Here is an 18,163-nt window from a genome sequence, read left to right on the forward strand (position 1 = left end):
GAATACTTCCATGTGCTTCTGATTTCTGTGAATCCTACCAAATTTATGGAGTTTGTCATTGGCTCGCTTTATTTTTCTGTATTCTACTCTTAATGATTTTTTTAAGTATAAACTAAAAGGCTTATTGCAGAGTCAAAGTCTTGACACTACATAAAATTATCACTGAACTGTTTATTTTATCCATGAAAAGCATTATGGTTGCAAAGGGAAAATACTCAAGCTTTTAAGCGTGTAGTGGCACCCCACCTAGTGTGTATGTGTTACAGTACAGACTCCAACTCTTGGTACACTGCTTTGCTTCAAAGGGAGTTGGAGTTAATTTAAGCATTTTTGTTCATGGTTTGTGTGTTCCCTGACTAAAATATGTGTTAAGTCCAACTGGTGCACTGAACTAAGTAGGGAAAACCTCTGTATTAATCATTGCAGATCCTTGCTTAGTTCATGTTTAATGAAGCAAGCTGAATCTGCAGAAGATAATCTTTTCTAGCAGTATTGTGGAAGTGCACCTTAACTTTGTTTTTGCAGACTTTTGCTTCAAGTGTAATTGATTAGTTTGACTTTTTTTTTTTTGGTCTTTGTGTATTGCAGCTGCTTTTTTAGATTATTTTCTTGGGAATTATACAGGGACTTTGATTTCATGTTTTCACGGTGGGTTTTTTAAATGCTTAATTGGCACCTGTGGTACACTGACAATGAGTGATAGTCTGAATATATTAAAAAGTATTAGAGAAGTTCTATTCTTGCTTTTAAATTCAATGGATTTTGTTGTGTGTGCACATACATACTGAGGAGCATTAATTGGTGGGAGTGGAGGGAATTGGACATTCTTGCTTGGACATTTACAAGTCTGTATATATAATTTGTGATCTTTCTCTTTTAACTTGCAGATAAGCCTCTGAAGAAGCGAAAACAAGAGAACAAACCACAGGAGGTTGGAGGTGCTTCTGGAGGAAATAGAACAGCTGCTCAGGAGACAGGTTCTGCAGGAAATGGGGCGAGGCCAGCGTTGATGGTTAGTATTGATCTGCAGCAAGCAGGAAGAGCGGACTCTCAGGCAACAGTAACTCAGGATTTGGACACCATCAAAAAACCTGAAGAAATTAAGCAGTATAGTGACGGGTTTGTGTGTGTTTCCCAAGAAGACACTGTTGGAGTTCTTAAATTTAAACCTGAAAACCATCCTGAGATTTTTAGGAAAAAATCAGACTTTGAGGGTCAAAAGACGGATATCCAGCAAAATGAAAACAGACAAATGGAATTTCAGCAAAATGAGAGCAGACGGTTGGAAAGTAAACACAATGAGACCAAACAGTTAGAAGCTAAACATGAAAGCAAGCATGAAAGCAAACAAATGGAAGTGAAACAAAGTGAGAACAGACAGACAGAATCAAAACAAAATGAGAGTAGGCAAATGGAGATGAAACAACATGAGGGAAAACAAAATAATGGCAAACAGGAAATAAGGCAGAGGCCTGAAACACCAAAACAGAAGAGTGAAGGTAGGCCTGAAACACCAAAACAGAAGAGTGAAGGCAGGCCTGAAACACCAAAACAGAAGAGCGAAGGCAGGCCTGAAACACCAAAACATAGACATGATAATAGGAGAGACTCCAGTAAACCATTGTCAGATAAGAAAATTGAAATATCTAGGCATAAACTAGATTTGAAATCTGATCCTTCAAGGGTAAAACCTGAAAGTAGATCTGATCCAACAAAACAAAGGCCTGATGGGCGTTCAGTTTCCGATACACCGAGGCGTGACCATGATAGCCTTAAACAAAGATCTGAGGATAGGGGGGAGTCAGAGAGATACAGAGGAGATCCATCCAAGATTAGAAGGCCTGAATATTTGAGATCCTCAAACAAAAATGAACATGATTCTAAGCATGGTGTTAAATCTGATGGTTCAAAACCTGAGAAATTTGAAAGGAAACACAGGCATGAGTCTGGTGAATCAAGGGACAGGTTTTCTTCTGGGGATCAGAAATCAAGACCTGAAAGCCCTCGTATTAAACAGGAAAGTAAAGGAGATGCTAGTAAAGCAAGACCTGATAAACCTGGTTTTAAATCACCGAACAGCAAGGATGAACGAAGGACAGATGGTAATAAGAGTAAAGTGGATAGTAATAAAGCACATGCTGACAATAAAGCAGAGTTTCCCAGTTATTTGTTGGGGGCAAGATCTGGTGCATTGAAACATTTTGTCATTCCAAAAATCAAGCGTGATAAAGATGGCAATGTTACGCAGGAGTCAAGGAAAACTGAATTTAGAGGTGAACAGAAGGACAAAGTAGAGAAGATTGGGCTAGTTGAAGATCTAAATAAAGGAGCTAAGCCTGTAGTTGTCCTTCAAAAGCTTTCTTTGGATGATGTGCAGAAATTTATTAAGGATAGAGAAGATAAATCAAGGGGCTCTTGTTTTAAATCTAACAAGAACAAGTCATCCAAATCTAGTAAAGGTAAGATCTTTTTAATATTAATTTTATTATATCTTTTACACTCCTGTTTTTTAGAATTTCTACTTCTGTGGTTAGGAATTAAACACCAACATTTGATAGTTAGCTTGTATGCTTGCTTATGTGGTGATTTTGGGGAATGAAGTGAAACTTGTCTATGGGCTTGTTGCTGTTGGAAATCTTGCTACGATGTACCTGAAATGATTTATTTACTTCAGTGCAAGTACCTAATATGGGAACACTTAAATGGTCTTAAGCTATACTTCAGCTACATGAGTTTACGCTGATAATGTATCCAGAGAAATGTAACTGCTGTATGTACGATTTAAAGTGGTTTAAGGGTGTCTGTATAAGGGACTGGTATTACTGTGACTAAATCCTTGTAGCCGAAGTGGTGGGAAGTATTGTGTGTGCAAGCCATAAGATTCTCTTATATTTTTAATTGGAACTGAAATGTGGCTTTCCAAGGCACATTTTGACATGATGCAGTAAGAACATAGTTGCAGAGTCCCATCTGCCTCTTTTACACTATAAATACAATTCTGCTAGGGAGCCTCTGCACTTGAGGCAGTGTGACAATAAACTTACAAAAAGGTTCTGTCTTTAGGAGAGTTCAGACATCACTCTCTCTAGGATCCATTGTATGCAGAAAGACAAATTGGCTGGCCTTTTCTCATTAGTAATATGGACAGGAAATAATTCAGAGTAGTTTGTAGGTTTGCTGTTTGGTTGATTGTCTCTTCTGCAGATTTAACACTTTTTTTAATAAGATTGCTTTTCTTCTTAGTGCTCTAATTTTGACTTCTTTGGTTTCAGATTGAAATAGATCATTTCACACTGTGAAACTGATGGTACTTACTGGTCAGGATTCTTTTCTTTTTTAATGTTTACCACTTCAAGCATTTACATTTATTACATGGTTATATTTATAGAGTGTCATGTCTCAAAATAGACAAATAAGTGGCAATGAGAGGATTCAGCTGTATACAGGATGATTTATGAATGCAGTTCCAGGTATATCATGAATTCAAGATTAAAATGATCTTACGTAATTGATCTGATAAGAAATTATGTAGAAGTCATCTTTGTGAATGTATAACTATGTTTATGTGCATATGTACAGAGATGATATCTGTATAATGAATTGATTGTGCTATGTCTGTTCTGTATCTACTAACCTGTTTGTATTAACTCTTAAAGGCTTAATAATTTGCCATGTATATTATTTATTTGTGAAATAAGCCTCCCTGTTAGATGTTTTCTCTTTATCCTGCAAATACGAACATTTCCCATGTCTATTTTTGAAGTTCAGAACAGGCAAAAATTCCATTTCTAGTAGTAGGTATCTGGAGTTAGACATAAAATTATGACATCTTTGTTGTCAGTTTAGTCTAAAGATTTCAGATTAAACCTTTATGCTCTTAAGAGGAAATACAGAAAACTTTCTGATGGAATTTAGCTCTAGTCTCAGAAGGACAGATTTTGAAATCACACAGTTCTACGTGCAGAAAATCAGCAATTTTTAGAGACCTCAAAGCCATATACGGTGCATGTATACTTTCTAAAATGTTTCTGAAGTTTTTTTTTGTAGTCTATATCGTATGTAGTTATTTATATGGAATGTTTTAGTAGATGTGTAGAAGTTTTAATGATCGTTATCTGATTGGCCTCACTTTAGTAGCTGTGTCACACATGAGCAACACATTAATTTTAAAGTCAGATTTATAACTTTTCTGCAATGTTTTTGTGTATTTTTTTTTGTTTTCTGAAGTCATGTATTTCTTACATATTCTGAAATGACTCAGCACGTATTTTCCAGGGGAAGGAAATGTTTGAATCTGACATCAGTCTTTTTGCTGTTGTATTCAGAATAAGATTCTTATAACAATACTAGAAATGGGTTTCATGGAAAGAGTAATGTTGTAACGATGTTTCTCTTAGAAATCAATTTTTCAGTGTTCAGACAGGCAGATTTTGGAGAAAGTGTCTTTGAATTTCAGATTTTGCATGTGTGGTTTTAGTTTAACATTTTTTTTTGCCCAGCTTACTGGTAACTTACTTCCTGCTTACTTCTTTGTGCTGATTAACTAGGTGAACTCCAGTGTTTAAAAGGCTCATAATTTATAAAGGTATCTCTTTGTAAACTAAAGTCAATTTATCAAAAACTGACACAGAAAATATTCATGCCCTTGTCACAGTGTCCTCCCTCCACTTGAGAGAAGTAGTGTTCACTGTTTTACTCTGTACCATTTTTAGTTAGAAACATTTTCATACTCTAGAAAATGTTATTTCCATAAACATTCTTTATTTAGTTCAGCCTGTGTTTCTTAATAGATTGTAGCAAATCTTTTCTAGTGTTGCCTGTTAGCATCATTATTCCACTTCTCACATTCTTCTTATTCCATGTAGCTTAGTATATATTGCTTTACATTTCCTTATTTTACTTCCTTGTATTTCTTGTCCTTTGTTTTGCTTTCTCATCCATCTCTCCCCCCAAAAAAATCTTCTCCTGGTTTTGTTACATACAACATCTTTTGCTGTGATTTATCTGAAAATCCAGTTTAAAATAGGATTAGTTCAGGTAGTTCAAAACACCATTTAGGTGACACCATTCTGTCTTAAGGGGCCAATGCCCATTCATTATAAAACTCGGTCAAATGTACTTGTTTTAAGCTAAAATTAATACTTTGCAAACTCAAAGTCTATACAACTTCTTTTTTGCTGTTTCAGTAAATTTTAAATTTGAAAATCATACCTTTATTGTGCATGTGAATAAGCCTTTCATTGTACTGTAAAAAGACAAAGTAACATTTATAATCAATTTTATAGACAGGTTTGAAATTTTATATGAATGAAATTATTATATGAATGAGATGGATAGCTGTAGTACGCAACTATTAATATTGATGCATCCCAAGAGTCCATTTTGCCTTTTACAAGGAAGACGTGCCTTTTTTCTCTTTCTCTTGATCTTTGAACATTTTTGTGAAAGATCCACTCTAGCTCAGAGGAAAGCTACAGAAATTTTTTTCACAGTATTTTTGTTAAGGAGTCTTACCATGAAATTTTGTCACCTGTTTGGTCTAGGTCAGAATGAATTGTAATACTTTTTTTTTTTTTCTTTTCCTGGTTTTAACATCTGTGAATGCCTTTTATGCTGGTTTTAATGCAAGTGTGTTGTTGGGGGATCCATAAAACTTTTCCCTTCAAATTTGTGCCTGCAATGAGGAGGTCATGTTTGCTATCCTTTCTTTTCAGAGCTTCAACGAGTACCTTCTCTGCTGCTTCTTAGGACTATACTCATCAGCTGTGTTGGGATGGGAGCTGTTAACAGTTTCACAGTTACTGTATTCTGAACAACAGAAATTTGTTGAAGTATGAAACAGATAAGAGTAATGTAGCTGTCTGTGTAAGGAGATGTCTGAGTTGGTTTATAATATGTTTGAAGGATTACCTTTCCAAAATAAGCACCATACATGTAATGCAAGTTTTCGTTCTAGGGCAAATGAGTGCGTGTTTTCTAGACTTGTGTAGAAACACTTTTTGGGTCTTCCAATAACACCTAAAAGGGTTGTTGTTTTTAAAAGAAAAAAGAGTCGGATCTCAATGCTGCTCCTTCATTGTGTAGATTGTTACAGGATTTCATTATCTGTACAACACAGAACTTTATACACTGGTTTTTATTGCTCACTGCAAGTCTTCCTAAATGTACTGCATTGTTTGCTGCTATGATCTGAAATTTGAGTGAAGATTTGACATTTCTTCAAAGGTGCTCTTCATACATACTCTTACAGGATCAAATAAAAAATTTACTGCTTGATCATCTTCATGTCATAGATTTAAAACAATTCTTCTAGATTTTTCTGTATTCTGTGCTTGTGTGGTTTGTTGAGTGGTTTGTTTGTTTTGTTTTGTTGTTTGTTTGTTTGTTTTAATTCCAGGTGGCTTTTTCAGAGCCTATTGTAACTATAATTTGATATTTGTGTAAGGTGATGGTCCGTCTTTGAGTTGTAACACTGCTGGAAATAGTCTCACTTGTGAAGCAGAGTAATCAATTAGATGCTCATCTTCTAGGCAGGAGTGACAAGAAAGGGGGTATTCCAGGATGAAAAGCTGTGTCCAGATTGTGTTGGTTCAGTAAGCTAACTTGTGATGCTTTTGCAGACTTCTAATTAACAGTAGAGCTACTCATTAATACTTTTTCATACAGCTGAAAACTGTGGAAAAAACAGAGTACCAATTCTAAACATATGTTTAAATTCTTTATGTATAGGACAGAATTGGCAAACCTTTGAGAAAAATGGCTTATGGATATTAACACATCAAGCAAATTTTAGAGTTCACTCAAAGTTATTTCCAAAATAACAATCTCTTTATGCTGGACACAGTTGTACTCATTGAAACCAATGGGGCAAGCAGCTGTGCTGCAAGGAGAGAACTGGAGTGAAAATTTGTTTGCTTTGGAAAGAAAAAGGCTACAAGTCAGCTTGCCTACTTCAGATAGTGCTTTTGTAAAGATTACTACTGTCAAAGTCCGTAATTCTACAAATCTGAAATTTGAAATCACTGTCTTGGAGTTCCTCATAGCAACTGTATTTGCATTTGGGAAGGCCAGAGTAATAACCCAGTAACCATCTTGCATGTGCATGCACCAGCAGGTGGATCAAGCACCTCATAACTTTCTCTGAAGTTTTACAGAAAATTATGCCACATTTCAGAGGAAAAAAAAAAAGTATGTATTTTGTGTTTTACAGCAAGAAGTTTATAATGATTCTTCTCAGCTGAAGTCTTTAAAGCTTCTCTTAAACTCTAAATTTAACTGTAATTTTAGAAAAAAAACAACCATAACTTTCATAAGAATTATACAGTTTTCCTGGTTTTGCTCTTTTCTGAGATATTACTGACAACCTCTTTTAAACTTGACTAGACTAGAAGAGGGAGCTGGCTTTGCCTTGTGGCATTAGAAGTATGCAAAGATATGTTGGCTTTGCAGAGGATCTATTTTAATATACACTTTCTCTGTTTAGCCCTGATTATTTTTTTTTCCTTTCTGAATTGAACAGCTTCACAGTTTGAAAAATATTCCAGGCATTATTTAGTCAAAAGCCAAACTCAAACTATATATAACCCATTAAATCCAATAGATCAGGAAGATCTTGTTGCTCTTGCATCCTTTGCACCAGAATGGATCATTCCTACTTGCATGGATTTTTTAAGTATGATGTGTCCATCCTATCCCAGAAAGTGTGTTAGGATTTATATGGACATTGTACATACTCTCTGGGGCCTTCATTGTTGGTGCTACTTTTTCAGAAGTAGGTGTTGGATGAACTTGCATCGGTAGACAGCAGGAATTCAGCCGTTGCACACTGGAGTCCTTTCTTGTGTTGATCTGTTACCAGAACAGTAGGAGACATTGTCAGCACAGTGCTTTGTCTGGAGGCTACTTTAGTTATTTCCTACTTTAGCCTTTGCCACTAAGGTAAATAGTCGATTCTTGTTATCATAGTTGTTCTTAAGTTTTCTCTGAGTAGTAACAGTGAAATCTGTGTGATGCACATCTAGTTCTTAGCAGTGATAAACTTGACCAAACCCACTAGTTTTGTTGTACTTTGGGTCATCCAAAATATGATGCTTTGCCTGTATTTTTTAATTAGTTCATTTTTGAAAAATTATTTTGTCACATGTAAGTGAGAGAAATGTATTACCTAATTTGTCAGAGCAATTTGTTGAAGGTCTGAAACTGCCTTTGCTTTATGGACATGGATGCTTGATCAGGTTTCTCTTACTTCTGGGAATAGCTGAGGCTATTTTGGATAAATAATTTTTACAGCAATGCATTGCAATATCTAAAAATGTGGGCCAGCAATTTGTCTGGTGTCAGTTACAATATGCAATGCAGACCTGTTCATGTGTCAAAGTATCTAAGTACAGATGTTATTTCTTGACTTACGTGCAGGGATATGTGCTCAAAATTTTTAATTTGAATTTTCTTTTAAACAAAGGGTAAATTAGGCAAAATACAAGTAGGGGAAAGCCTCACATTTACGTCTGGTATATTAACTTTTCTGCTGCTCAATGTTTTCAGCTGTTTTAGGTGACTGTTTCTGTGTAAGAAAATTTAAACTGTTTATTTGAAATTTGGAATTTATTTTTACTCCATGGGAACATTATTAATGAACAGAAAAGAAAAGAGTGAGACTTTTTTTGTTCTTCACATTATTATACTTTTGTTTGCATCGAATAAAGGTTCTTTAAATATACATACCGTTTAATTACCTTCTGAGCAACTCTCCTGTAGTATTTTACATTAAAAGCTGAAAGATCACCAATGTTTTCTTGTTGTTGCTTATGTAATTTGTTACTTAGAAGAAGCAAAACAAGAGTCACTTCATGTGATATTTTCAATGATAAAGGCTGAAAAAGTTTCCCTGATTGAGTGAGGAAAAAGCAGATCTTCTTTATGTGCTTATAGTCACAGATCAGATGTAAAAGATGGCATTTGTTTTACTTATTCTCTGCAAAAATCTTGGTTTTATTATATTACTTCTATAGGAGTTTTATGAGAAGAAATATTATGAGGTGTAATATGATTTTATTTAAATAAGGTCTTTTTTCTTAGGTGAGACCCTATGGCTCAGTTTTTAAATTGATCAGAATACATGGCTGGGAAAATGCATCAGTCATGAATTTCAGATTCCAGTGACAGAAGGTTACATGCTGTGTTTTGCAACTGTACAAAACACCTTAACTTTTTAATACAATAAATTAAATTGGCTTAAATTTCAATGCATGTGTTCAGAAGCAATGACAGTGAAATCCAAAAGCAATCTCCTGATGCAGATTCTTAAAATGAGGAGTTTTGGGCAGCACTCCATTTATTTCAATTGCCACTCTTGCTCCACTTTACTCTGAGTACTGCTATATGTTTTGTGAAGTACCTTGCAAAACTACACTGCTCTAGCCTCCTTTTATCGATTTTTTTTTTTTTATATATAAAAATACAAAGCCAGTGTATAGGCATAAGGAATAAAATAACTTGTGGCTATCATTGTCGCAGCAATCAGATAGCTTGAGGAAAATATTGTTACCGATGTACATGTGAGTTTTCTTGGCATCTTTGGAGAGTTTGTGTTGGGTATATTCCCTGCTCTCTGCCAGGTTCTTTCAGGGTGCTCTTTGGAAATCTCTTCCCTCCATCAAAAAATGCTTCGTGCTTCTGAGAGTGTTTTGTGCTATTGCAAAATCATTTTTGAATCTGTGCTGCTTAGCCATGAGCAATGATGACCTCTTCTGTATCCTGGAATTATTCCGTTGCTGTGTCCAGATTTTTCTGTGACCTGCCAAGCTGGTTAGGTCCCATTTTTCAAGGCCAGGGCTCAGGACTGAAGTATAAGCAGGGAGTCTGAACTTATTCTTTTGTTTAGCCCAAGGCTGGGAGCCTTCCCTGTGTGCTAGTATTTGGGCAGATGAGGAAAAATTATTTTGAAAGATGTGTTCAAGCAGGTTCTGTGGAATTATCTAGGACATACTTCTTCCTAACACTACTACTGTCTCCCTTCTGCCAAATTCGTTGCAGCAGAAAATCCTGTGTGTGCACTCCCTTGGATGGTGGTGAGGGCATCTCAGTCTCCCGCCCTCTTTCTGGGGTGCGTCTGTGAGCTGAGCTCAAGAGTTATCCTTTCATGGATGTAGTCAAAAGGTGAGGAATAAGGGGCTCAGGATAGGGTTATATCCTATTTATAGGATGTAGCTTATGTCCTACCATAACCTTTAAGCAGAGAATGAGAGAAGAAAGAGGAAAGCCGCTTGAAGTAAACGCAGTACTTCCCAGATTATTTTCACCAGTTTTCATTTGATGGTGTATTTTTCAGCTGCTGATATGGTATTAAGATAAAAGTGGAATTTCTGTCTTAAAGAACAGATGTACCTTCCTCATACCTTAAATTCCTTTTTGAGAAAAGGATTGCAGTTTCCCTCTGTTTCCCTTTCTGTTCTTGAAACTCTTTCGGGCACAGATTTATTTGGAGGAATGTGAAGCTGATGGGCAAGGGACTCTGATCACCAGGGACTCAGTGCACCATGTAAAGAACATATTGGAGCACTTTAAGAGGGAGCTTGGAGGAAAGGATATTAAATTTGTACACTGAGAGAGAGCCAAAAATTTTCAGCTTTAGCCAGTAAGCTGTTCATCAGTCACAGGTAGTTGTGGCCCTTTGCACTGTAGTGCCTGACTGCTATACTGTAACAGCACTTAATTATTTTAAAAGGCTGATTGTTTTCCAAACATCTTTATAAGGTAGGGAAGTACTTTTATCCTCTCTTTTTTTCTTTTAGTTTTTTATCTAAAGTAGAAATTTATCTGCATGAATAGTGGTAGTAGAATTAAGCTGTGAGTAGTTGTAGTTACACTACACGACTATCCAACAAAGAGAAGGCACTCTTATAATGGAGTGGGAGTGAATTTTATTTGATTTAGCACAGAGTTTGAAGGTTGGTTGAGCTAATGTAGAGAGAAACTGCTTTCTTTCTTGCATGTATGTCTGAAATAGGAGGTTTTGTCAGTGTAGTTGTAGGGGTGACCTAAAATTATTTGAGAAAGTTAGACAATAAGCTAGTGATACATAAGGAGTACGCTGTGGAATAACAGCAAGACTTGATATACTAGTCATCAGCAAAATAAGAAGAATCCAGTAGCAGGTAATGTCTTCTGAGGTTAAAAAAAAGGAGCAAAAGGAGGACAAAATTAAGCTGCAATCTGAGTATTTTTATTTTTAATGTGAATATGAAGATGGGTGGCAGTTTATTAGTGTAAAAGTTTGAGAATATGGGGAGTGGTTAAACTTAGATTTCTGAACACTGAATAATACAAAGTTAAGATTCGTATCCTCACCCCAAAGAAGTGGCCTGTTCCCTCTTAGATTTTTGTGTGTCTTTTTTTATAAAGTCTTGATAGTTGGAAAAAGTTGCATATACAGAGAGATTACAAATATGAAATTGCATTAACTGCAGTTTTGCTTATTACAAACCATTAGCAAACAGAAATGAAAAAGACAATATTTAGAGGAGGCTAATTTATGCAAAAGACTTCATTAACATAAACCTCAGTTTTGAAATGAACTTCCAGGGCAGTTTTTCTTCAAGTATGTGTTCATTTGCCATAATAGAGGTATGTGCAAACAGGCCATTTTGGTGTCACAAGTATTCTTAAAGTAACCACGTAAGGAAGCTTAGATGTATTTTTTCCACTGTATTAAGTGTCCCTTATAGTTATGGAAGTAGCAACTCAGAGGTTAGCTTTCTAAATGTATTTGAAATCTTGATGGCTTGTTAGTTCATTGGAAATTGCACCAAAATGTAAACTGTACATCTAGTTTCTGTAGTTTGGAATGCAAAAATAAATAATTATTGAGAAGATAACAGAATTTGTTAGTGTTGGTTTTGATTTTATGGCAGTAACAGCCTCTCTAATCCTGGAAAGCTGACCTAAGAATCAGCAAGCATTATCCCCTTTTCCATAGCTGCTTGTTTGAAGTTATGTCAAGCCAGGTGAAACTAATATGAACACACTAATTGTTGTGTCAAAGTAATTGCACTGTCCATACTGAATGCATCCAGTAAAAGTCTGTAATGACGTCACCTTTTTTTTTTTTTTTGATGTTCAGCTTCTCTTGAAGGCATTCATCTGCCTGTATCAGGGAGATCTATTTGACTCACAATTCAAGGCAAAGGGATTTTGGATCCTTCTAAACATTAGATATGCATAAATATTATCTAAAGTTAAAAGCTGTTGTACAAACTTGAAACTACGCATCCATTTATGAACTTTGAATCAGATCTATTCCTTTCCATTCTTCTTTTTAAGCCAAATGTGGATAAAGGAAATACTACATCCACTAGATATTTGTAGAAATTTATCTGCTATACATGGCAAAACCCTTTGAGAAGCTTCTCAGATTAAAATAGAATGTGGGAGGAGGCTTACAGAGTAATTAATTTTTAGCCAAGATTCTCTGCCTGATCTTTAACTGTTTTATATTTTGGCAAGAATTGCTTGGTGAGAAAACAAGTATCTTGATAGTCAGTGGATATTCAGTAACAGCTGAAGATTCCTGAATACCTTCTCTAAGAAACCTTTTGATAGCGGAAGTAAAACAAAACCAGTAACTTGTTCTTCCTTCAGCAAACAACTAAAATATAAGTTGTGGACAGCATTGCATATGTTTGGAGAAGCACTGAAGAAGCGGCTGTTCATGTCTGCAGTTCTTTGAGATGCGTTGTTCTTACAGCTATTCTGTGACTTGCCCTTCAGTTTCATGAATGTGGAGTTTGTTAGCATGCTATTCTTTACAGTGAGAGAAAGATTTTGTTATGTTGGTACTTCTGTTTTTCTTTTTTTAATTTGTTTTAATATTGGAGCAACTTTGAGAATATGTGTGAGCACTGTCTGAAGAACACTGTTGCCTATCGCCCATTTCAGGCATGTTGTGTATGCTGATCACACAGATTGCAAAAAATTGAGTTACTCCATCAATGAGGACAGTTCTTCAGAAAGCTAGTTTATTGGGACATTCTTACTAACTCGTGGAGTAAGTTTTAAATAAAGTTACTTTCTCCTTAGCTATTTAAAAAGCCATGCAAACTAGAAGCGAATGTTACTGGTTAAAGTGGAAACACAAAGATAGATACTAGGTCTTAGCAAACTTACCAAAGGAATTTAAAAACTGAAGGTGATCGTATGTGTTTTATAGATACTTTCAAAGGGGTTTGTGTTGTATATTCTTTTAATTGTTTTTGAAAAGTATCTTATAAACAGAAATGGCACTAGCATGGGTTTTATAACCTAATGTTTGTTGCCATGTGACTGGATTCTTATGGTGAACTGGATTCTCTAAAGCGTTTCTTTACTACCCTGAACAAATATAAACAGTACCTTTGCTATAAAATGTGGAAGTATGAAAGAAGGAATTTAGTAAGATGTTTCTAGTGAAGACTGGGTTGCGCTGACTCAAAATAACACAAGTAATAGAGTAGAATAAATATTAACAAGCTCTTGACTGGAGTCTCAGTGTATATATTCCTGGATTTCTTCAGAAAGAATTGAGAGTCCTTTTCCATGTATATCGGAATTCTAGATGCATGTGCAGTTGTGCTTAGTTCCTTTGTACTGCATGAGTAAAGCTCTTTTTAGATTTGGTTATTTACAATCCTCAGCAGCTAAGGAAACTGGGCATGCAGCAGACCTGCTCCAGGGAACGTTGTAAAGTTCAAAAACCAAAAACTTTACAGATAGCTTATAGAGAACTTTACAGTAATTCTATTTGTTCTCTTTTCTGCCATTCCCTACGTGAATAAAGAAAGCTTTACATATTTCCTAATAAGAGAAAAAAGGGTAAACTTAAACTGTCATCGGAAATACCTGTAACAGGAGAGAGTGCAGTTCCAGCATTAGTTGAGTTTAGCACTGGAGAACATACAAAACTGAGAAATTTTGAGAAGGACTTAAATTTTTCCAGATATTTAAAGTACCTGCATTTTTTTTCATTGATGTCTAATTAATACTGTGGTGATTGATTTATTTTTTAATCAATCTGTTAGCAAAAATTATAAGGAAAGCAAGAATAGATATTCCTAGGTAGTAGGAGAATGGTACCCTATGATTTTTGTTTGTTGTTTGAGGATTTGATGCAACTTTTGTTCCTTTACTTATAGCTTTCACGATGTAGCTTTACTTTGTAGGCTTTTGCAGTGTCTTTTTTTGGCCAGATTTACTGTAGGTTTTATGCTATGTGTGTAGTCCTGCTGATTTCAGTGCAATTACCAACACTGCATGAAATTGAGCGTATGTGTTACAGAACCAGGATCTGAGGCCTTCTAGCGGCTTTATATGTGGAAATGGTCTTAAAACTTCTGTATGTGAATTTTCCTGTAGTCTAGGGCTGAGTGTAAGCTAACTCTTTTCAGACACTGTATGGGCATTCAAAAAGACATGAAGTATTATTGTGGGGACACCACCGCTCAGGTGCACGGCTATGCAGTATCCAAATTAGACCTGGCTGTCGTCCCATCAGCTGGTGGTACACGCAGAGGAACTAACCTGTCTGTGCTGGCATAGTTCCACCTGTCTTCAATGAAGTGCCCAGCCCACAAAGAATAATCATGTCACAGCAACGTGGTCAACCACACTGTGTGGTTGTTTTCTAGCATTTTTCAAAGCAGTGTTGAGAATTTAGTTAACTTTGGCAGGTGGTGATTTTCTAAGGATGGCAGCTTAGCACAAATAAATAAGACTGACCACAACATGGCGGAAGCAGGGGTAACTTTCACTATCAGTTTTACTTCAGAGATATTTCCCTACCTCAGTTTGAAAACCCCGATATTTTAAGTTAAATCTTTTTTTAAAATGTACTTAAATGAGGTGACATGCTGAACATACTTGAGAATTATAGAAAAATAATTTTCTGATCATTAGTTTAATTGTTCATAGGCAATTTTTGTGGATGTAGATATCTATGAAGCTAGTAATATATGAGACTTTTTAATAATTTTGTTGCTGGAAACTGTTTTGTCATTAAGACTCTTCTAGTTAAAGATTTTTAAAGAGAGAAAAAAAAGAAAAATACTAATCTTGGAGTAGATGGTAGGATATTAGTGTAAAGATGGAAATATGTTTTAGAAAGTTATGTTAGTGATATAGTGAATCCAATTAAGAAGTGAATGATCATTCAGAAGATGATTTTTTGGAGTATTGTGTTTGTGTGTGTGTGTGTGTAGCAACTAGCAGGTGATTTCCTCTCTAAATAATACAGTATGCCTTAGGAAGGAGAGAGGGGTGCTTAGGACAGAGATGTTTGTTCTGTTGTTGGAAAAAGTTTAACAGTTTAGTCAGATAATCTTCAAATCTGTGCAATAGGTTCTTTGATAAATAAAGATAAAACATTAAATAAACAAAACTGCAAGAAATACTTTTGAATTAATTTGGTTTCCTTGTGTCAGTTGTAAAAATTTTGACTGCAGATCTCCTTCATTCTGACTGCTTATGGTTCTAATTGTAGTTTCAAAATGTGATGAGAATGGTATGACGTTGTCCTGTGGAAGAGAAACCTGATGTGGTCCAGCTAGCTATTTGTCTATATTAAATAAAAATCTTTCAACTTTGCTTTGTAACAAAATCAAGCAAAAATTTTAGTTGCATTATAAAACTACTAGTAGGAGGTAAGAAAAAAATCTGAGGCAGGGGTTCGATTGTCAATGATTTGGCCTGTATTTAGGGATAAGACCCCAGAGGTTCTGCCACAGATTGTCTCTGCTTACTGGAAAAGGGAAGATTACTGTCTTGTGTACACTCAGTGTGAGTGAGAATAAACAGAACTGTTAATGAGGCATAAAGAGTTCTTAATTTACCTACCCTGTTAGAAAACCTGTTAAGTTCACAGGATGGACTGAAAGAGACTACATACTGTGTAAGCAGAGCAGGGATATCTGTTTACAAAGGAAATTCACTGAGTTGATTTTGTTTATATGGCTACAAAATATTTTATTGAAGGTGATGTGTATGCAGCTTATGATGTTCATTTCTAATTGTAGTGTGAACAATAAATGTAACTGTTAAAAGGGCTGTCAAAAACATGCAGGTATATCTAATTGTGGTATTTATTAGTGGATATACTGTAAGAGGTTCCTGAGGATGAACTGTAGTATTGGGCCCATATTTTTATCTTCAGGTTCACATTTCGTCTTCTTACTCTCCATTAATAGGTAGCATAGATCAGTCAGTGTTAAAGGAGTTGCCTCCTGAGCTCCTGGCAGAAATTGAATCCACCATGCCACTGTGCGAACGTGTGAAAATGAACAAGCGCAAACGTAGCACAGTTAATGAGAAACCAAAATATGCTGAAATCAGTTCTGACGAAGACAATGACAGTGAAGAAGCTTTTGAATGTAAGTAGTGCGTCGTTCTCTTCTTACTGCTAAAGAAAGCTAGTATTTTGCTTTTACAAAGAGATACACTTTTTTTTTTTAAGCTGGCTACCCTAAAGCATATGAAAACAAGTTTGCTGTCCTGACAACTGCTTGGCCAAGAACCATTTTTTTTTCTTTTAAAAGAAAAATTACTTCATTTCAGCTTGTCACTGAAGATGAAAAGCAGCTATGTGTTAATTTTTTTTCCTAATTAGCTTATGGGAAGCCACTGCCTGGATTTTCTTTTTTCAACTGTACTATGAAAAAACATTTTTAGCCAATCAGATCAAGGAAAATATCCTCTAAAGCAGCACAGAAAACTTGCATACAAAGGTATGCAAATAAAACTTTCAGTAAATAAATTTTAAATTATTGTTAGGTTTATTGGTAAGAAAAGTGAAGGATGCCCGCTTGAATTTTTCTGATGCGAGAAATTTAGAATCTTACTGCCCAGAAGTTTCTTAAAATACTACTTCTTCTATTATTTCTCTGGCATACTACTTGAAAAACTGGAGTTGCTTTTGATGAGTGCTCAAAATAGCATTTGCTGATGACACTATTCTTGAATTAACTGTTTTCAAAGGAAGAGAGGAAGCTTGTAGTTAGAATTTTGCTGTGCAATCAGATAAAGCTTCTAAGTGTCAAAAAATTGTGATATGCCTCTAAGTTAGGAAGGGATTTCCTACTTGCTAATAGGAATATGATGATTTTGTCTGTATGGTAATTCAGTCAGCCAACACTGAAAAGAGTGTCTATTGAAACACAGTGCAGGCTGAGTTAACATCTTAGCTGTGTTACCTGTGCCGGGCTGCTGAAGGAGTGCCTGTTGCTGTTACCCTGAGAACGCATCTTGCTTATAATATAAGTTTAGATTCTTTCCACCTTTGCTTATATAAACATCTTACTGAACTTTTGTAAAACCCAATGTTTTGCTTTTTAGTCCTTCTAGGGTCCAAAAGAGAGAGATTTTTTTTTTTGGTTCGCTTTTTAACATGTTTCAAGTTCTCATCCAAAGACAAACAGTGCTTATGCACACATACATGTAAAAATTACTATAGCGATACCTTTGATCTTTGTCAAAGAAGTAGAAAAGAATGTCCTTTTGTTTGGTTAGTTTTCCTTTTAATTGTAACTGAATAATGCTGCTTTGAGTGTGAGTATGAGATCTTGAGGTAATTTGTAATCAGTCTTGATTATGGCAGAGGATTAATTATTATTTGCTTCATTCAGGATTCTATACTCTCTGTTTACTGTATCGTATCACCTGTTTATGATGTTAATAATCTGCAACAGTGAATTAAATAAATAAAGCAAAATTATTTAGGTTGGTTGGGAATGGAGAGAATTGTCAAGCATTTCAGATACCTTAATCTACCTATTAGCCACAGTGGCAGTTGAAATTCCTATATACAAAGTAAAGCAAATTAAGGAAAACTTTCACAATAATTATGTGCTTTTAGGGATTCTAGGTGCATTATATCCACTCAAGAGATCTGGCCATCATTCTGGACAATTCATTGAGGACATCTGGTTTAAAAATAAATTGTAATCTTTCTCAAAGAATACTCTAGAATTGAATTGAATTAAAACAAGGCAAAATGATCAAGACAATGAAGATTTGTGACAAGTGCACTGAATAGATTTGTGTTGTTACAAATACTTATTTCAAAATTATTTTGGTTGTATACAATTGAACATAAAAAAAAATACGAAATGATGATTGTTATAGAAGACGACAAATTTCT

At 35.3% G+C, this 18,163-nt stretch overlaps 1 protein-coding gene across 5 annotated transcripts in view; it reads left to right on the top strand.

The window, feature by feature from the left end:
- The window catches only part of NIPBL (NIPBL cohesin loading factor), a 168,595-nt gene that overhangs the window by 108,353 nt on the left and 42,079 nt on the right, over positions 1-18,163 (top strand). For 4 of the 5 annotated variants that reach the window (XM_086770042.1, XM_086770041.1, XM_086770043.1 and 1 more), the window contains 2 exons: positions 888-2,459; positions 16,215-16,397. In XM_086770042.1, the coding sequence (XP_086626168.1) occupies positions 888-2,459; positions 16,215-16,397 (1,755 nt within the window). The remainder of the gene's footprint in view (positions 1-887; positions 2,460-16,214; positions 16,398-18,163) is intronic. The other variant, XM_086770045.1, reaches the window with a different exon arrangement.

This window comes from Chlamydotis macqueenii, chromosome Z (genome assembly GCF_036417535.1).
Source record: "Chlamydotis macqueenii isolate bChlMac1 chromosome Z, bChlMac1.mat, whole genome shotgun sequence".
NCBI lineage: Eukaryota > Metazoa > Chordata > Aves > Otidiformes > Otididae > Chlamydotis > Chlamydotis macqueenii.